Source organism: Anomaloglossus baeobatrachus, chromosome 5, assembly GCF_048569485.1.
Source record: "Anomaloglossus baeobatrachus isolate aAnoBae1 chromosome 5, aAnoBae1.hap1, whole genome shotgun sequence".
Lineage (NCBI taxonomy): Eukaryota > Metazoa > Chordata > Amphibia > Anura > Aromobatidae > Anomaloglossus > Anomaloglossus baeobatrachus.
In genome coordinates, this window is record NC_134357.1 from 238,094,277 (window position 1) to 238,116,401 (window position 22,125).

The 22,125-nt window shown below is 40.2% G+C and overlaps 2 protein-coding genes across 2 annotated transcripts in view; one reads left to right on the forward strand and one right to left on the reverse strand.

Moving 5' to 3' along the window:
* Positions 1-1,458: 1,458 nt before the first annotated feature.
* The window catches only part of LOC142312714 (uncharacterized), a 357,223-nt gene continuing 336,556 nt past the window's right edge, over positions 1,459-22,125 (reverse strand). The window contains 1 exon segment of the mRNA XM_075351702.1: positions 1,459-2,660. Within this exon segment, the coding sequence (XP_075207817.1) occupies positions 2,072-2,660 (589 nt within the window). The 3' untranslated portion in view covers positions 1,459-2,071.
* LOC142310515 (uncharacterized) overlaps positions 2,819-22,125 on the forward strand; it is a 28,191-nt gene continuing 8,884 nt past the window's right edge. The window contains 5 exon segments of the mRNA XM_075348044.1: positions 2,819-2,840; positions 8,101-8,192; positions 8,817-8,922; positions 19,881-19,978; positions 21,147-21,258. Coding sequence (XP_075204159.1) covers positions 2,819-2,840; positions 8,101-8,192; positions 8,817-8,922; positions 19,881-19,978; positions 21,147-21,258 — 430 coding nt within the window.

Here is a 22,125-nt window from a genome sequence, read left to right on the forward strand (position 1 = left end):
GTCCTTCCAGTGGTTCTCTTTTCTGCTGTTTTCTTCCAGACAATGACATGCAAAGCATATTTTCTAATTGTTTAACAACCATAGTAGGTTGTATACAACTATAATTTAAGAGCTCAAAATAAAACTTGACAAAATTTGAACAAAAACAAAATCTTTGGAAATTTGTGTGTAAATGGTAATATAATTTAAGAAAATGTAATTAACATGGTTCAAACAAAATACAGAACAGAAGCACCAATCATAAAGTCGTAACAATACATATAAAATACAGTATTTTAAATTGAATCGAATACTAGGTATTTACTACCTCATCTGAAAACATCATATGGAGAGTGACCCAGATTTCAACAATATATCACATTTTTTTGGGTGCAGACGTTGTGATACAATCAGAATTTTTAGATGTAGCACAGCTCAGAAAGCTGACCCCACCCACACTCCTAATCAGCAGCTTTCTGTGTACTTTGTATATTGACAATAAATTGCTAATCAGTGATCGCGGTGTGGTTGCACCAGGATGCATGTGAACCGCTAGTCTAGCAGTGAATCTCCTGCTGATAAAATACTCACTGTATCCAAAACAACTACTCTCACAGTGACTCATGGCTGAAATCAGTGTCTGAACCCCTACCTTATGCTCCACAGATTACACAGCAAAAACCTGCAGATAGATTCCCTATAACAATAACAAGTCAGGATGTATTAATATAGAAAAGAAATGGGACTCACCACAAAAGAGAATACATAAATTCAACATAGAATAACATGCAAAGAGAGCAATTGCATAGGCAAAAAAAGAAATACAGACAAGACAGAATAAGTGAGTAAGCCAGCAACACATAGCGGAGGAACAAAAAATACAACGGTAATTGTGCCAGAATGAAAGCCCCAAAACTCTAGTATGGTGAAACCACACAACAAAAAAAGTATTGTACGAATATATAAAATGAGCTATATCAATAAGGTAAGTATGAACAAAAGTATGGGACTCAAGACCAGGCATGATATTTTTCAATGAATCAATCTATATATCAGCATAACAAGATGAGAAACACAAAGTATACCTATATTCAAACACTGCATTAACAGAAGCAAGAAGATAGTTCATCACAGAGGTATGTATACATTGTGGGTCTCTTGGTATGCTGGTGTTTTTTCTATATCTCACGCCTATTCCACCATACAACTTTTGGGGCTTTGATGCCTACATAAATATCATCGTATTGTCCATCTTCCTGCTGGGTTTGTCATACAAGTCTTCTGGCTAACGCACTACTTATTCTGTCTTGTATTTTTTACTCAGTCTCTTGTATTGTCTATGCATTGGCTATCTGTGCAAGTTTTCTATGTAGGATTTGTGTTTTCCAATAATGTAAGAGCAGTAGCATATTTTTTTAAATATAGAGGTTGTTATTCAGATTTACATTTGAAAGTTGTTTAAATATATTTGAAGACTGAAAAGATCATTAATGAATCAGAAAAGTGTGCTAATTTGTGGACTTTTGCTACCGTTACATGTAAATATACCCTTTTACTATAGCATATTGCTTCTGTTTCATGTGTTTACTATGTGTAAACAAAATTAAATGTATTGCACAAAATTAAGGGGTTGACCACTACTTGTTAAATACTATATTCCTCCTTATAAAATAATAATATCATGTACTCACACCTGCACTGATGCAGTGTCTTCCGAGGCTCTTGTGACATTTTTATGCTATATGAGCCCTGTAGACAATGAGTGGCTGCTAATAGACTGCGGTGCTCACACCACCCACAAACGTTCCAGGTTTGTCCAAAGGAAGCCTGGCTGCAGGGCTCATGTGGCATAACAATGTCAAAAGAACCTTGGGAGATCCAACACCGACATCGCCAGTGCTAGAGAAGAGCATGAGATATTTTTATTTCACAATGTAGAATATAGTATTTAAAAAACGGTTGTCTAAGTAATAGAGAACCCCTTTAAAGCACATTCTGAAAATGAAAACAAATTCTCTCTGTTGTGAGTTTTCGGATGGTCAGCAAGATATGATTTGAAAGAAAAAGATTTCAAACATTCTGAACATGAAAATTATTTCTCCCATGTGTGAGTTCTCTGATGTCTAACAAGATCTGATTTTTGGCTAAAACACTTCCCACACTCTGAACATGTAAACATATTCTCTCTTTTGTGAATTATCTGATGTTTCAGAAGATAGGCTTTCTGGGTAAAACATTTCTCACAATCTGTACATGAATACGGCTTCTCTCCTGTGTGATTTTTGTGATGTTCAACAAGATTGGATTTTCTGGTGAAACACTTTCCACATTCTGAACATGTAAAAGGCTTTTCCCCTGTGTGAATTCTTCGATGGTCAGCAAGACTTGACTTATAAGTAAAACTTTTTCCACATTGCAAACATGAAAATGGCTTCTCCCCAGTGTGAATTCTCTGATGGTCACTCAGACTTGATTTCTGAGTAAAACATTTCCCACATTCAGGGCATGAAAATGGCTTCTCCCCTCTGTGATTCTTCTGATGTTGAACAAGATGTGATTTCTGAATAAAACATTTCCCACATTCTGAACATAAAAATGGCCTCTCATTTTTGTGAATCCTCCTATGTCTACAAAGACTACATTTAGTCTTAAAATTTTTACCACATTCAGTACATGTAAACCTTTTGCCCCCTCCAGGAGCCACATCTTGTTGCTCATCCACTCGAGGAGCTGTATCTTGTTGATCATTCAGCGATTGATCAGTTAAAGACCTATGGTTAGCGAGATCTGGAGATAAGTCTCTGCTGTGAAGTAATGAGGTTAAGGTTGAGGCGATAGAATGTTCTCCAGAAATATCTTCTGTAGTATCATTATATTCTACTTTATAATTGGGAGGTAAGAAAATATGTCTCTCCAAGTTTTGGGCAAAGTCATCTGTGGGAAAGAGAAAAACAGATTTCATGATTTCTTCTTTAGCAAACATCAAGAAACAAGAGTTATGAAGCAGAGAGATGCAGCAAATATCAGCAGAGAGATGCAGCAAATATCTAATCTAATCTAATATCAGTGGGGAGAAGAGAGAACACGGGGGAGGGACCACACAGGGGGAGAAGAGAGAGACTGCAGAGGAGGAAAAGTGAGAGACTGCAGAGGGGGAAAAGTGAGAAACCGCAAAGGGGGAAAAGAGAGAGCACAGGGGGAGATGAGAGACCACACAGGGGAGAAGACAGAGCACAGAAGGAGTAGAGACCACACAAGGGAAGAAGACACCCCACAGGGAAGAGCGAGAGAGAGCACAGGGGAAAAACTGCACAGGAGGAGAAGAGAGAGTACAGTCGAAAGACTGCACATGAGGAGAAGAGAGAGTACAGTCGAAAGACTGCACAGGGGGAGAGAGAGAGAGCACAGGGGAGAGACTGCACAGGGGGAGAAGAGAGAGCACACGGGAAAGACCACAAAGTGGGAGAAGAGAGCACAGAGGAGAGAGATAGTGCCCAGAATAGAGACTGCAAAGTGAAAGAAAAAAGAGCACAGGGGAAAGACCGAACAGGTGGGGAGAGCGTGAGCACAGGGGAGAGACCACACCGGGGGAGAAGAGAGAGCACGGTGTAGAGACTGCACAGCGGGAGAAGAGAGAGCATGGGGGAGAGACCGCACAGGAGGAGAAGAGAGAGCACAGGGGATAAAGAGAGAGAGCACAGAATAGAGACTGCAAATTGGAAGAAGAGAGAGCACAGGGGAGAGACTGCACATTGGAGAGAGAGCAAGCATAGGTGAGAGACTGAACAAGGGGAGAAGAGAGGGAGAGACTGCACAGCGGAGATAGAGAGAGCGCACAGAGACATTGCACAGGGGAAAAGAGAGCACAGGGGAGAGAGCGCATAAGGGGAGAAGAGAATGCGCATGGGGGAGAGCGCGCACGAGGGGGATTATATTTACGGGGATTGTATTAGTTTTATATACAGTCATATGGAAAAGTTTGGGCACCCCTATTAATGTTAACCTTTTTTCTTTATAACAATTTGGGTTTTTCCAACAGCTATTTCAGTTTCATATATCTAATAACTGATGGACTCAGTAATATTTCTGAATTGAGAGGTTTATTGTACTAACAGAAAATGTGCAATCCGCATTTAAACAAAATTTGACCGGTGCAAAAGTATGGGCACCCTTATCAATTCTTGATTTGAACACTCCTAACTATTTTTTACTGAATTACTAAACCACTAAATTGGTTTAGTAACCTCATTGAGCTTTGAACTTCATAGGCAGGTGTATTCAATCATGAGAAAAGGTATTTAAGGTGGCCACTTGCAAGTTGTTCTCCTATTTGAATCTCCTATGAAGAGTGGCATCATGGGCTCATCAAAACAACTCTCAAATGATCTGAAAACAAAGATTATTCAGCATAGTTGTTCAGGGGAAGGATACAAAAAGTTGTCTCAGAGATTTAAACTGTCAGTTTCCACTGTGAGGAACATAGTAAGGAAATGGAAAAACACAGGTACAGTTCTTGTTAAGCCCAGAAGTGGCAGGCCAAGAAAAATATCAGAAAGGCAGAGAAGAAGAATGGTGAGAACAGTCAAGGACAATCCACAGACCACCTCCAAAGACCTGCAGCATCATCTTGCTGCAGATGGTGTCAATGTGCATCGGTCAACAATACAGCACATTTTGCACAAGGAGAAGCTGTATGGGAGAGTGATGTGAAAGAAGCCGTTTCTGCAAGCACGCCACAAACAGAGTCGCCTGAGGTATGCAAAAGCACATTTAGACAAGCCAGTTACATTTTGGAAGAAGGTCCTGTGGAGTGATGAAACAAAGATTGAGTTGTTTGGTCATACAAAAAGGTGTTATGCATGGAGGCAAAAAAACACGGCATTCCAAGAAAAGCACTTGCTACCCACAGTAAAATTTGGTGGAGGTTCCATCATGCTTTGGGGCTGTGTGGCCAATGCCGGCACCGGGAATCTTGTTAAAATTGAGGGTCGCATGGATTCAACTCAGTATCAGCAGATTCTTGACAATAATGTGCAAGAATCAGTGACGAAGTTGAAGTTACGCAGGGGATGGATATTTCAGCAAGACAATGATCCAAAACACCGCTCCAAATCTACTCAGGCATTCATGCAGAGGAACAATTACAATGTTCTGGAATGGCCATCCAAGTACCCAGACCTGAATATCATTGAACATCTGTGGGATGATTTGAAGCGGCTGTCCATGCTCGGCGACCATCAAACTTAACTGAACTGGAATTGTTTTGTAAACCGGAATGGTCAAACATACCTTCATCCAGGATCCAGGAACTCATTAAAAGCTACAGGAAGCGACTAGAGGCTGTTATTTTTGCAAAAGGAGGATCTACAAAATATTAATGTCACTTTTATGTTGAGGTGCCCATACTTTTGCACCGGTCAAATTTTGTTTAAATGCGGATTGCACATTTTCTGTTAGTACAATAAACCTCATTTCAATCCAGAAATATTACTGAGTCCATCAGTTATTAGATATATGAAACTGAAATAGCTGTTGCAAAAACCCAAATTGTTGTAAAGAAAAAAAGGTTAACATTAATAGGAGTGCCCAAACCTTTTCATATGACTGTATATATCTGACTAATACAATATATATATATGTATATATATATATATATATATATATATATATATATATATACAGTTAGGTCCAGAAATATTTGGACAGTGACACAATTTTCGCGAGTTGAGCTCTGCATGCCACCACATTGGATTTGAAATGAAACCTCTACAACAGAATTCAAGTGCAGATTGTAACGTTTAATTTGAAGGTTTGAACAAAAATATCTGATAGAAATTGTAGGAATTGTACACATTTCTTTACAAACACTCCACATTTTAGGAGGTCAAAAGTAATTGGACAAATAAACCAAACCCAAACAAAATATTTTTATTTTCAATATTTTGTTGCGAATCCTTTGGAGGCAATCACTGCCTTAAGTCTGGAACCCATGGACATCACCAAACGCTGGGTTTCCTCCTTCTTAATGCTTTGCCAGGCCTGTACAGCCGCAGCCTTCAGGTCTTGCTTGTTTGTGGGTCTTTCCGTCTTAAGTCTGGATTTGAGCAAGTGAAATGCATGCTCAATTGGGTTAAGATCTGGTGATTGACTTGGCCATTGCAGAATGTTCCACTTTTTTGCACTCATGAACTCCTGGGTAGCTTTGGCTGTATGCTTGCGGTCATTGTCCATCTGTACTATGAAGCGCCGTCAGATCAACTTTGCGGCATTTGGCTGAATCTGGGCTGAAAGTATATCCCGGTACACTTCAGAATTCATCCGGCTACTCTTGTCTGCTGTTATGTCATCAATAAACACAAGTGACCCAGTGCCATTGAAAGCCATGCATGCCCATGCCATCACGTTGCCTCCACCATGTTTTACAGAGGATGTGGTGTGCGTTGGATTATGTGCCGCTCCCTTTCTTCTCCAAACTTTTTTCTTCCCATCATTCTGGTACAGGTTGATCTTTGTCTCATATGTCCATAGAATACTTTTCCAGAACTGAGCTGGCTTCATGAGGTGTTTTTCAGCAAATGTAACTCTGGCCTGTCTATTTTTGGAATTGATGAATGGTTTGCATCTAGATGTGAACCCTTTGTATTTACTTTCATGGAGTCTTCTCTTTACTGTTGACTTAGAGACAGATACACCTACTTCACTGAGAGTGTTCTGTACTTCAGTTGATGTTGTGAACGGGTTCTTCTTCACCAAAGAAAGTATGCGGCGATCATCCACCACTGTTGTCATCTGTGGATGCCCAGGCCTTTTTGAGTTCCCAAGCTCACCAGTCAATTCCTTTTTTCTCAGAATGTACCCGACTGTTGATTTTGCTACTCCAAGCATGTCTGCTATCTCTTTGATGGATTTTTTCTTTTTTTCAGCCTCAGGATCTTCTGCTTCACCTCAATTGAGAGTTCCTTAGACCGCATGTTGTCTGGTCACAGCAACAGCTTCCAAATGCAAAACCACACACCTGTAATCAACCCCAGACCTTTTAACTACTTCATTGATTACAGGTTAACGAGGGAGACGCCTTCAGAGTTAATTGCAGCCCTTAGAGTCCCTTGTCCAATTACTTTTGGTCCCTTGAAAAAGAGGAGGCTATGCATTACAGAGCTATGATTCCTAAACCCTTTCTCCGATTTGGATGTGAAAACTCTCATATTGCAGCTGGGAGTGTGCACTTTCAGCCCATATTATATATATAATAGTATTTCTGAACATGTTTTTGTAAACAGCTAAAATAACAAAACTTGTGTCACTGTCCAAATATTTCTGGACCTAACTGTATATATATATATATATATATATATACATATATATATACATATACATATATATATATATATATATATATATATATATATATATATATATATATTACATACATACATATACAATATATACATATACAGCCCGGAACCTCTATATAGTATAATCATGAATCGTGATATGTATTAAAGGGGCCCACTGGGACTCCTTTGCCCAGGGCCCACGAAAACCTGGAGCTGGCTCTGCTGCCGTGGCATAGCATTAGTGCAAAATGCATACTAACTAAACAGTTTTTATTGAAGCGGGCATCTAAATGGATAAAATGCTGTGACATCAGAGCTAGGTCAAACTACCTATATAATACAAGGCTGGTCATACACGTAAGTAATTATTGACTGGATTCTTCTTCAGCCAATAGCTATCTCTCAGGACTCCCGATGTCCCTTTCTGTATAGATGCACACTTATACATGCGATCATGTGTATTTAATAGGAAGCGGGGAGTAACATATTGGCAGACTACATTAGCGGTAACTCTTGAGAAAAAAATCGATCTGTGTATTCATATCTCGGCAGATGTTGATGTAGAGTTGGGTTGCTGTCATGCATATTAGATGACCGTGTAGTCCTGTCAAAATCAGCAGCTTGGCTATCTGTCTATGACCAACTTAATGCTTTCCATTTGATCCACTCCTGATTTTGTCTAAAGAAACAACCTGCTGTATGTAAAATAATTTGTAAAGAAATGTACTTCACCTGATGATTACATAGAAATAATGTGTTCATTCACCATATGTATCTCCTACAGTTAAATCCAATAATGGGGAAATAGAAGGTCCCCACATTCTATATTTCGAGGATAATCCAGAGGAAAATCAGAACGTCCTACAGGATCTTCAGGTAGATAGAGCCATGAAATGCAGAATATATAATTTGTTTCATCTCAGATTATTATTGAAGAGGCCACAGTTGGTAAATATACAACCTCTGGAGGCCACACCGCTAATGCTTCCCTCAGTTTTTTACTTTGAATGGAGTAGTAGTGTGCATGGTTGATATCTGTTCCACTCCTCCTTGTGGTGGTCATATAGTGAGGTAGATGCGTATGGTGAGAAAAACACAATGCAAATTTTGAGTGGGTGTTTTGATGATGTGGAACCTTTGTTCTACTGATGTATGAATATTTGATAATTGTAAAGTAAAATTTGTATGTAAATACTTTTTCATTTCATCATTTTTTGGGATGTATGTGCTAAAGTGAAATTAGGAGATAACAGTCTTAACTATCTGTTGGTAATATATATGTCTTCCATTAAATATTGAGTGCTAAGTTTCTGTGGTGATTGGATACAGTTTTTGAAGCCAATCGCTGGCGTGGATCATATAATGAAGGGGAAATATATTGGAAATATCCTGCTTTGCATTCTCTTTGTAAACTAAACCTAGATTTGGCTTGTAAAACAACAGTAAAAGCAAATTCAACTGTCATTAATTGCACATTATGTTCCATTTATGGTGAATTAGGGTAACAATTCAGGAGATATGAAAACTGAAGACATAGAAGATGAAGAGCTGTATGCCACTGTGAACGAGCTGTATGAGGACGAATATCCTACAGATATCCACATTGGTGAGTGATAACTAAAGGAAATATATCATGAGAAAATTACTGTGTGAAGAGTACATAAATAATTTCACAATGAAGTGTAAGGGCACGCATCAGGTGTTTGCTCCAAAAGATACTTGAAAAGCATTGCTCAAAATAACTTGAGAAAGGTCCTCCTATTTCATTGTAAAACAAACATTACTGTACATATCTTCAGTCAGTTTCTCCTCCTTCAGATTTGGAATAACCCTGTTGAGAGAAAATAAATTGCATGTAACTTCTTTGAAGCGTCTCCTAATGGAAAACGATCAATGAAGGACAAGTCTCATCAAAATGCAGCAGAAAAAACTTCAGGGAAAAAAACTCTCTAATAACGCATGAAAACTCTTCAAAACCGCTTCAGGAAACAAAAATGTTTTTAAAATATCTGCAGTGGTATTTTTCTCCCTCTAAGTGATTTTTAAAACCTGACGGAAAAGAAAAACACTCAAAAGACTGAACATACAGTGTGTATGGAAAGTATTCAGACCCCTTTAAAATGTTCACTCTTTGTTTCATTGCAGCCATTTGGTAAATTCAAAAAAGTTCATTTTTTTCCACTTTAATGTACACTCTGCACCCCACCTTGAGAGAAAAAAAACCCAGATATGTAAAAATTTTTGCAAATTTGTCCTACAAAAAAACCCTGAAATATCACATGGTTATACAGTAAGTCTTCAGACCCTTTGCTTAGTATTGAGTAGAAGCACCCTCCTTTTGAGCTAGTACAGCCATAAGTCTTCTTGGGAATGATACAAGTTTTTCACACCTGGATTTGAGGATCATCTGCCATTCTTCTTGCACTTCCTCTCCAGTTCCGTCAGATTGGATGGTGAACTTTGGTGGACAGCCATCTTCAGGTCTCTCCAGAGATGCTCAATTTGGTTTAGGTCATGGCTCTGGCTGGGCCAGTCAAGAATGGTCACAGAGTTGTTCTGAAGACACTCCTTTTATCTGTGTGCTTAGGGTCATTGTCTTGTTGGAAGCTGAGCCTTCCGTCAAGTCTGAGGTCAAGAGCACTCTGGAAGAGGTTTTCTTTCAGGATATCTTTCTACTTGGTGCATTCATCTTTCCTTCAATTGCACCCAATCATCCTGTCCCTGCAGCTGAAAAACACCCTCACAGCATGATGCTGCCACCACCATGTTTTACTGTTGGGATTGTATTGGGCAGGTGATGAGCAGTGACTGGTTTTCTCCACACATACCACTTAGAATTATCACCAAAAAGTTCTATCTTCATCTCATCAGACCAGAGAATCTTATTTATCATAGTCTGGGTGTCCTTCATGTGTTTTTTGCAAACTCTATGCGGGCTTTCATATGTCTTACACTGAGGAGAGGCTTCCGTCGGGCCACTATGCCATAAAGGCCAAAATGGTGGAGAGCTGCAGTGATAGTTCACTTTATGGAACTTTCTCCCATCTCCCTACTGCATCTCTACCTCAGCCACAGTGATCTTGGAGTTCTTCTTTACCTCTCCCACCAAGGCTTTTCTCCCACGATTGCTCAGTTTGGCTGGATGGCCAGGTCTAGAAAGAGTTCTGGTGGTCCCAAACTTCTTCCATTTAAGGATTATGGAGGCCACTGTGCTCTTAGGAACCTTGGTACTGCATAAATTCTTTTGTAACCTTGGCCAGATCTGTGCCTTGCCACAATTCTGTCTCTGAACTTCTTGGACAGTTCATTTTACCTCAGGATTCTCATTTGGTCTGACATGCACTGTGAGCTGATGTCTTATATAGATAGGTGTGTGCCTTTCCAATTCAAGTCATATCAGTTTAATTAAAAACAGCTGGACTCCAATGAAAGAGTAGAACCATCTCAAGGAAGATCCCAAGGAAATGGAAAGCATGTGACTTAAATATGAGTGTCTGAGCAAGGGGTCTGAATACTTATGACCATGTGATATTTCAGTTTTTCTTGTTTAAAAAAATGTGCAAAAATTTTGACATTTTTGTTTCTTTTTTCCTGTCAAGATGGGGTGCAGAGTGTACATTACTGAGAAAAAAATGAACTTTTTTGAATTTACCAAATGGCTGCAATGAAACAAAGAGTGAAAAATGTAAAGAGATCTGAATACTTTCCGTACCCACTTTATGTGCAAGTCATTTTACAATAGCAATGATTAAGAAGTGTCTTACAAGTGTTCAAGTGATTTTCGGGCATCTTTGGGAGCTGACCCAATCCAAAAGACTCCTCAAGAACCCTTTGTGACTACGCATACCGTAACCTGGGGGTTTCACTCGCTTTTGCTGCGGTGCGAGGTAGCACAGGAACAAACAGTACATTAAAAGTCCAAACGGTTTATTATATCCTCCATAAACTGCAGCTCAAAAACATAGTACAATAGTAACTGACCTGGTCAGTATACGCACATGGCACAGTTACCTTCGCCACAGGTTTCCACCAGCCCCTCAGGAGCTTGAGCAGGGCTCCCACGGATCCTTAGGAAGGCTGCCTTTCTGGGACCACGAGCCGGGAACTGTGCCTTGCTCTCAGCCACGGATGCCGCGGTTAGTCCAGATCCCCAGGAGGACTCAAGCTCCCTAGCGCATAGCGACCCCAGGTTCCATACACCTGGCCAGTGACATCAGGGGAAACTGCAGCCAGCTCTAATTCACATGGACTACTTACAGGGTGCCTCCAGGAAGTGAAGTCCTTCCAAGCACCTAGAGATCATATGACCAAGCAAACAGTTTCTTAAATCAGACCTGACACACCCACATTTGGAGGCACGTGATTCACCAAACCTGGTTCATCACATCGTCTATTGTTAAAGGGAACCTGACCCTTAAATACAATACCCATTCTTGTGGAACTACAGGTCCCATAGTAACATTTTCAGTTTAATATCGCAGGAGACCTTCTCCACTGCAACACATAACGACCAATTAAAACATTGGTGGTCACTATCTCACACCTTATATTGTCATTATAACAGTGGCAGATAGCATAGGGTCACATTGACAATGGGTGTGAGCTCAACTCCTCCTTCTGTCTCCCCAGGCTCTGTACTGTTACCTCTGCACAGTGATAATAAGTGCTACAGCACTCTACCATAAATCCAAATAAGTCATTTTCTGACTTTGTTTTCTTTGTAAACCAAATCTTTTGAAGAAAAAAAAAAATAGAAAAATAATTATCACACCGTGTGCAGAATTATTAGGCAAGTTGTATTTTAGAGGATTTTTTTATTATTGATCAACAACTATGTTCTCAATCAACCCAAAAGACTCATAAATATCAAAGCTTAATATTTTTGGAAGTTGGAGTGGGGTTTTTAGTTTTGGCTATCTTAAGCCTGCTTTACACGTTGCAATTAGTTGTACAATCGCATTTGCGATGTGACACGCCCCGGTTGCATATACAATCTTTTGAGATCGCACATAGGTCGTTTATTTGGTGTCAGACCTGCGTTCGTATTATGTGTTCTGTTGTGCAATTATGTGTTTGTTTCGTGTGATCATGTGTTCAGTGACGTAACTGTCTTTTTTTTTTTTTTCCTCAACTATATGCAAATGTGATCGCAAGTATACTCCCTTATTTCTCTCCAAGCATACATGTCGTTAACGCATTTACGTCATTTAATTGATTAATTATCCACACCAGACAGAATTCCAAAGTAGAACTCTGTTGCGCACGAGGACAATCAATATCAAATCACACATACATACAGGCTGCAACTAAATGAGATTGAGTTAAACTATTTATAGAGAGATCATTTCCAAACGCATGTGCACACAATTTCAACCAATTATACGATGGGCGTATCAGCGCCACAAGATACGACACAACCACTTCACAGTATGACGTCCTGATTATGGGAGGAAACCATCGTATGAGGGATGTCACACGCTGCAATTCAGTAGATTCGATCAACAAAACGTTCAATTCTAGACAAAGATTCGATGTGTTTGCGATCACCGTTTTTGCGTTCAATCTTGATCGCACGTAGGTGTCACACGCAAATAAGTCACGATCGATGCCGGATGTGCGTCACTTACAACTTGACCCCAACGACGGATTGTAAGATATATTGCAACGTGTAAAACGGGCTTTAGGAGGATATCTGTTTGTGCAGGTAACTATTACTGTGCAGAATTATTAGGCAACTTAAAAAAACAAATATATTCCCATTTCACTTGTTTATTTTCACCAGGTAAACCAATATAACTGCACAAAATTTAGAAATAAACATTTCTGATATGCAAAAACAAAGCCCAAAAAAAATAGTGATCAATATGGCCACCTTTCTTTATGATGACACTCAACAGCCTACCATCCATAGATTCTGTCAGTTGCTTGATCTGTTTACGATCAACATTGCATGCAGCAGCCACCACAGCCTCCAGACACTGTTCCGGTAGGTGTACTGTTTTCCCTCCCTGTAGATCTTACATTTTATGAGGAACCACAAGTTCTCTATGGGGTTCAGATCAAGTGAACAAGGGGGCCATGTCATTATTTTTTTCATCATTTAGACCGTCACTGGCCAGCTACGCTGTGGAGTAGTTGGATGCATATGATGGAGCATTGTCCTGCATGAAAATCATGTTTTTCTTGAACGATACCGACTTCTTCCTGTACAACTGCTTGAAGAAGTTCTCTTCCAGAAACTGGCAGTATTTCTGGGAGTTGAGTTTCACTCCATCCTCAACCCGAAAAGGTCCCACAAGTTCATCTTTGATGATACCAGCCAATACCAGTACCCCACCTCCACCTTGCTGTCGTCTGAGTCGGAGTGGAGCTCTCTGCCCTTTACTGATTCAGCCTCTGGCCATCCATCTGGCCCATCAAAAGTCACTCTCATTTTATCAGTCCATAAAATCTTTGAAAAATCAGTCTTAAGATATTTCCTGGCCCAGTCTTGACGTTTTAGCTTATGTTTCTTGTTCAAAGGTGGTGGTTTTTCAGCCTTCCTTACCTTGGCCATGTCCCTGAGTATGGCACACCTTGTGCTTTTTGATACTCCAGTAACATTACAGCTCTGAAATATGGCCAAACTGGTGGCAAATGGCATCTTGGTAGCTTCACGCTTGATTTTACTCAATTCATGGGCAGTTATTTTGTGCCTTTTTTGCCAACACGCTTCTTGCGACCCTGTTGGCCATTTGCTATAAAACGCTTGATTGTTCGGTGATCACGCTTCAAACGTTTGGCAATTTCAAGACTGCTGCATCCCTCTGCAAGACATCTCACAATTTTGGATTTTCAGAGCCCGTCAAATCTCTCTTCTGATCCATTTTGCCAAAGGAAAGGAAGATGTCTAATAATTAAGCACCCCTTATATAGGGTGTTGATGTCATTACACCGCACCCCTCCTCATTACAGAGATGCACATCACCTGATTTACTTAATTGGTAGTTGGCTCTCAAGCCTATACAGCTTGGAGTAGGACGACATGTATAAAAAGCATCATGTGATCAAAATACTCATTTGACTAATAACTCTGCACACAGTGTACATTCTCTTTAATTACCATAAAGAATTCCATGGTCTCCTTGTTCACTCTTCTCTATAAACCTTTATTCCACACCAGACTCTGTAATTTCTACAAAAAAAGCTTGTTCCCAGTTGCAGACACATCCATTCCTATTAATCTTCCTTTCACACCCTGTAATTGTATGCCACACTACAGTAAAATATTCAGGCTCAGGACAGTACAAAGGAATCGCTGGTAATAACAGAGTAGAAAAAGTAATTATAGTACTTTGATACTTTCATAAAGCTACTACAGAGCATAGAATCACACAGGACTCCGGGCTCACTCAGAGATTGTGGCTTGTATTACTAACATAAGCCACACTCCCTGATATGTGACTTCATAGAAGAAGCTATATCAAAAGGTCTGGCAGGTGTTAGAAGTCAGAAGAAGACCACACCCCCTGATCTCTTGACGAAAGCCCCAGTAACGGAGTACCCCTTTAATATATCCTTATTTAGTACAATGCATTAATGTATTATTAATTAATGTACCGTAATATAACAGTAGCAGCAAAATTATCAACCCAGAAAGCCAACCACATCTCATTGTACGTTCCACAACAGCTGATTCTTAAGGAATATAATTAGTGATGGGCGATCCTGAACTGTAAAGATGGGGGTTCCTACCGACCACATAGTGATCGTGTACTTGATCCCAATCATGAGCTTTCCTGGCAAGCTCATGTTACAGATCGGGTCCAGATCGGGACAAGGGGCTGTAAAAAAAAAGCACATTATTAAAAAACATTATGATCATATTTACAGGTCCCGAGACGCATCCTGCAGACTCTGTTTCCCGACCGATTCTGCTTCCGCGTCCGATCATTTCTGTGTCCCCGGTAAGCATCACTGCTGAAAGGAGCTTCCATGACGTCATAGCCATGTGACCAGTCTGGTATGAATCTTGTACAGACATTGGCTTACAGACTGGTCACATGACCTTGACATCATCGAAGGTCCTGTTAACTGAACTTTGACTGTCACTGGCCCGCAGCCGCCCCTGGAAATGGCGCATTGTTTCTTAGCGCCTTTTCAAGGCGCTTTACCTAGTGGCCCTGGTGGCGATGGCACGTTGGGTAATAGAGGGGTTAATACCAGCTTTGTATTCTCTGATGATACTAAGCCCGAAATTCATGGTGTCACGCCAAATTTGACATGGCTACCATGAATTTCTAATTAACAGTAAAAAAAAACACAACACATAGAAAAAATGTTATTAGAAATAAAACAAAAAATACATTTAGAGACTCCATCTTTATTATAAAAAAAACTCCTTAGTCCGACGTAGTTCACAGGTAGAGCAATGTCAGCTCTGCTTCATCACTCTGTAAAGACAAGCGGCTCTACAGATTGCGAAGCAGAGAGAGCCATGTCAGGTCTGCTACATCGCTCTGTACAGAGCGAGAAGCAGACTTACAGTGAGGGTATGATTGTACTTGCATCTCGCATTGCATCACCCCGCACGGCCTGACGCTCTCAGGACAGGAGCGCCTCAGCTGCATGGAAATACATGCAGCTTACCCGCTCCTGTCAGGAAATTGTGCGCCACGATGAGATGCGACACTCGCACAGTGACAGGCAAAGTTCAGTTAACAGGACCTTCGATGACATCATAGTCATGTGACCAGTCTGTAAGCCAATATCTGTACAACATTCACACCAGACTGGTCACATGGCTATGACGTCACGGAAAGTCCTTTAACCTGGGGACACAGCAATGATCGGATGAGGAAGCAGAAGCGGCCGGGAGATAGAGTCTGCAGGACGTGTCGCGGGACCTGTAAGCATAATGACAATGTTTATCATTAATTATATTCTTTATTGTACAGCTCACCCGCCCCATCCCATGACTGTAAAGCCCAAGTTTGGTGATTGGACTCAGGTTCGCGTTATCTCGATCCCGATCTCAATCTTTACAAAATGATCGGGCGATGCTCCCATTGCCAACTATCGGGGGTTTCGCCCATCACTAAATATTATCAAAACGTGTATTATGGCTATTAAAAATACCAGTAGCCAATCTCATAAGAAAGACACAGATAGAATACATACGTGATGCATGGACTTCTGAACGAGGGCCAAGTCACTAAAAACACAGTTCCTCACTGCCTGTTAGGTTGATGAAGGTAAACTCTATGTAGAGTCTTTGACGACTTACCTCACTTACAGTGGGGAAAAAAGTATTTAGTCATCCACCAATTGTACAAGTTCTCCCACTTAAAAAGATGACAGAGGCCTCTAATTGACATCATAGGTAGACCACAACTATGAGAGACAAAATGAGAAAACAAATCCAGAAAATCACTTTGTCTGATTTGGCAGGATTTTGTTTGCAAATTATGGTGGAAAATAAGTATTTGGTCAATAACAAAAGTTCATCTCAATATTTTGTAATATATCCTTTGTTGACAATGACAATGACAGAGGTTAAACATTTTCTGGAAGCCTTCATAAGGTTGGCACAGACTGTTGGTCTGTTGGCCCATTCCTTCATGCAGATCACCTCTAGAGCAGTGATGTTTTGGGCCTGTCCCTGGGCAACAGGGATTTTCAACTCCCTCCAAAGATTTTCTATGGGCTTGAGATCTGGAGACTGGCTAGGCCACTCCAGGACCTTCATATGCTTCTTACGAAGCCACTCCTTCTTGCCCTGGTGGTGTGCTTGGGATCATTATCATGCTGAAAGACCCAGGCACATTTCATCTTTAATGCCCTTGCTGAGGGAAGTAGTTTGAACTCAAAATCTCACAATACATGGCGCTATTCATTATTTCATGTACACGGATCAGTTGTCCTGGTCCCTTTGCAGAGAAACAGCCCTAAAGCATGATGTTCCCACCCCCATGCTTCACAGTAGGTATGGTGTTTTTTGGATGCAACTCAGCATTCTGTCTCCTCCAAACACAAAGAGTTGTGTTTCTACCAAACAGTTCTACTTTGGTTTCATCAGACCATATGACATTCTCCCAGTACTCTTCTGGATAATACAAATACTCTCAAGCAAACTTCAAACGAGCCCAGACATGCACTGGCTTAAGCAGGGGAACACGTCTGGCACTGCAGGATCTGAGTCCCTAGCGGTATAGTGTGTTACTGATGGTAGCCTTTGTTACGGTGGTCCCACCTCTATGCAGGTCATTCACTAGGTCCCTCCGTGTGGTTCTGGGATTTTTGCTCACCGTTCTTGTGATCATTTTGACCCCATGGGGTGAGATCTTGCGTGGAGCCCCAGATCGAGGGAGTTTATCAGTGGTCTTGTATGTTTTCCATTTTCTTATTATTACTCCCACAGTTGATTTCATCACACCAAGCTGCTTTCCTATTGCAGATTCAGTCTTCCCAGCCTGGTGCAGGGCTACAATTTTGTTTCTGATGTCCTTTAACAGCTCTTTGTTGAGTTTGGAGTGTGACTGTTTGAGGTTGTGGACAGGTGTATTTTATACTGATAGCAAGTTCAAACAGGTGCCATTACTACAGGTAATGAGTGGAGGACAGAGGAACCTCTTAAAGAAGAAGTTACAGGTCTGTGAGAGCCAGAAATCGTGCAGGTTTTTGGTTGACCTAATATTTATTCTCCACCATAATTTGCAAAATAAACAACTTGCCGAATCAGACGTGGTGATTTTCAGGTTTTGTTTTCTCATTTTGTCTCTCATAGTTGTGGTCTACCTATGATGTCAATTACACGCCTCTATTATCTTTTTAAGTGGGAGAACTTGCACAATTGGTGGCTAACTATATACTTTTTTTCCCCACTGTACCAGCCTAAGGATCATTGCATTCTGTAATACGCTGCAGTGGTTAGTTGACTTGAACTGCACATCATCAGCAAAACATCTGCTGACACGTGGTTCAAGTCACCTCACTGCTGGAGCCAGTTGCGTAACTAAAGTTGGATGGGCTCCGGTGCAAAATTTTGACCTGGCCCTCTCCATCCCCACATGTTGGTCAGATGTATGTATATGTATAAAATATATGTATGAAAATAATTCTGTCTCAATATAATCTCCAATAATGCAATAATGAGTTATTTGCCCTCATTTGAACAATCCATCTCCAGAAGTCACCTTGGACGAGGAGGCATATGTTGCTCAGTTTTTGCAACAATTGAATGATGTTAATGTGTACAGAAAGTTAGATGATGATCCAAAATTTGAGATACAAAGAAACATCAAAAGAGTACGGAATGATGCAAAATTAAAGGGATTATAAATCAAGAAGTATTTGGTTACTTGGTAGATGAGAGCCCCATTACACCAGTGCTATATATTATCCCTAAAATCCATAAGTACCTTAAAAATTCACCCGGAAGGCCCATAGTCTCGTTTGTGAACTCGGTTTTTAATAACATAGGGATTTTCTTAGACAAGATTCTTAACCCCTTGTCAATGAACACTAATTCTTTTAGAAAGGATGTCGGTGATTTTTTGCATACATTAAGTGATGTAAAGGTTGTGAGTGATGTCATATTTGCCTCGTTTGACATGGTATCGCTATATACCTCGATCGATCACAATCGATGTTCATTGTCAGTAAGGAAGAGACTTCTGCAGATGGATTATTCAAATAAGAGATAGAACTGGATCCTTTGGGATTCAGGCTATGCCTCTATACACACTGGGGATCTGTTTTGTTGTATACAGGATAATGCAGTTCCCCATAGGAGGTAATGGCTCATTACAGATGTGAGATTGTCCCTTTATTTGGAACTGGTGCCATACTGAACTTTTTGTGACTAATTACATGGTTATATTATTGGGCGTCTTTGACCTCTTTAAAGATGGATTGTGTGGCTAAACTACATGCTGTGCGCACACTCCGTTGACAACAGGCGGATGTGGAGGATTCCATGTGTATAAGGAGCATGCGCTGGTAACTGCTTCCATAACCGACAGAGTGATGGAGTATGTGGCTTTTTTCTGCGCGGTGCACATGCACACTAAGCGCTTAATGCCGCTGCTCATACAAGTCTATGGGAACAACGGAATCCGCTAAACGGATTCCGTTGTTTACAAGAGCAGCGGATTGTGACTGATACATTTTAGCGGAAATGTGAACTTAGCCTTAGTTGTAATTTGATGTTCATCTGAGGTTACATTTTCCTATTTTTAAGATTTTCTAAAGACCAAATGGTTTTTTTTTTATTATGTACTGATATGTATAACCATAGAATTCAAAGAGGGTGTAATTAGTTTTTTTCAAGAATGCAAATTTGCAATTCAATCAGCAGGTTCATCCTACATTAACCTAGTGTATAATGATCACCGAGACGTGTGTAGCATTGGATCATATGTAAACTATGTATTCAGATGAAATATTAATCTGCAGATGTGACTACACTTGGTAAGTTCTGCTGCAAGCCTTATATCTGTGGTGATGATATATATATGATCCTACTGAAATAAGCTAGACCGGCAGGTGATCTGCAGGTAACTAACTTTAGTGTGCCTTTCACAGATGAATCCGATAAGGGAAGTCTACCAGAGACATATACCAGTCCACTGCACGCCCAGGATTATCCAGAGGAAAATCCGAATGTCAACTATGATTTTCAGGTATTATTTGTCTCCCTATCAAATTCTAAGGATATGTTCACACTCTGCCTTTTTGCAGCATTTTTTTCCTGTACTTAAAACACATTACCTAGCAGGAAAAGCACAGCCAATAATATGTGCAATTTGATTCGTTTTTACTTGCATTTTTCTTGCATGTTTACTTGTGAGTTTATGTGTGGCTCAAAAAAGGCAAGGAAAAAGAATACACTGTGAAAGAGATTTTGGAAATGTTATTCATTTTTCTGGTACTGTTAAAGTAGTGTTTTTTACACATAAAAGAACACGCTGAAAAAAAATTCGAAAAAAAAACAACATACCCTAAGGCTATGAGCGCACTTTGCATCGTCCTAAACGCATGTCAAAACGCATCCTCTGGCAGTAATTGATTTTGCCAAAGTTGCTTTTGACCACAAAATAGCGCTAAAAACGCATGCGTATTTACCGCGTTTTTAGCGCTTTTTACATGCTTTTCTGTTGTCAAAACTCAGACGCGTTTTGAACACAAAGACACACCTAAATAAAGTTTTAATATACAAATACTAATAAAAAGGGGGAAAAAAAATAAATTTAATTTATAAAATCTTTAAGAAAATAGCTGTTTTTAATAAAATTATAGCGGTTTTATACTATTTTTGGCTAAAATATCAATAATCAAATAATTTCCTTTAATTTTCGGACTGTGTGAGTGTAAAGGGACATATCTTTCCATTATTTTGAAGACAGAAAAGCAGGTGTTTAGGTAGTCCAAAACGCATGTTTTCTGCACATAAAAAGCAGGCAAAACGCAGGAATTTGAAGGAATCTTGGTTTTTGCCATTTCTCATTGACTTCAATGTTAGTAAAACGCAGCCAAAATGGCAAAAACAACTGACATGCTGCTTCTTTGAACGCATGGTTTTTCCCACAAAATATGCAAATTAAACGCAGCGTTTAGAAACGCAAAGTGGGGTCTAGAAATTCCCATTTCCCAAATCAAAACGCATGCCTTTTGGCATGAAAAAGGTGCTTCTCAAAACGGACCTAAAAAGCACCTGAAACGCAGGTGGAATCGCAAAGTGCGGTCGCACCCTAAGTCTTTTTGGTAACTGTGGGTTTTTTTTGTTTATTCACAAATCTCTCAAAGCCTTTTCCTAATTGTGTGTTATTTGTTCCATACTTGCTGAATAAGGTTACGCAATTGTCTGATATCAAAGATGAAATTATAAGGGAAGAAGAAGAGATATATGTGGGTGTAAACCAGCTGTGTAAGGGGGTGGAAATTCCCACAGATACCAGTATAGGTAAGTGATAAATCCTAAATCCTCCAGAAGAACATATACTCCCCTTGTTCAATCCCCAAATACTATTTTATTCTATAACCTCTTCTATCCCCTATTACATTGGCCATACACATTTCATACAAAATTTGAATATAAGTACTGTATATCTGCACTTACAATAATTATAGGGGATATGAATATTATGGAATCGGTATCTCCCACCCTATTAGAACCAGCATATCATTATCATACAGGGGTGAGAGTTCATTAAAGGGAACCTGTCAGGTGCAATATGCACCTAGGACCACGAGCAGTTCTGGGTACATATTGCTAATCCCTGCCTAACCGTCTCTGTATCTAGTAGCATAGGTAAAGAGATCTTTAGTAAAAAGATTTCTAAAGATCTTTTATCTTATGCTAATAAGCATGGGGACTAGTCACAAGGGTGTTATATCCCCTGACTAGACACCCTATTAGCATGTAAGCAGGCCCACAGGGGAGTACTAACATGCTATTCAATGCAGCGTTACCAGCAGTGATGTGCGTACCTGTGTTCGCTGTGACCGCGCTTTTGATTGCCGAGCACTTCCGTTCATGCGGTATGAAGCCAGGTCTATGCGTTCCGGCTTCAGAGAGGTCTACTGCACATGACTGTAATTGACGGGGAATTCAGAAGCGCGGTCACAGCAAACACAGGTTCGTGCGTCACCGCTGGTGATGCTGCATTAAATAGCATCTTAGTACTCCCCTGTGGGCGTGCTAACATGCTAAGAGGGCGGCTTGTCGGAGGATAGAACGCCCTTGGAACTACTCACCGCGCTCATTACCATAAGATTAAGCATCTTTAGAAATACTTTTTGTAAAGATCTCTTTATCTATGCTAGTGTA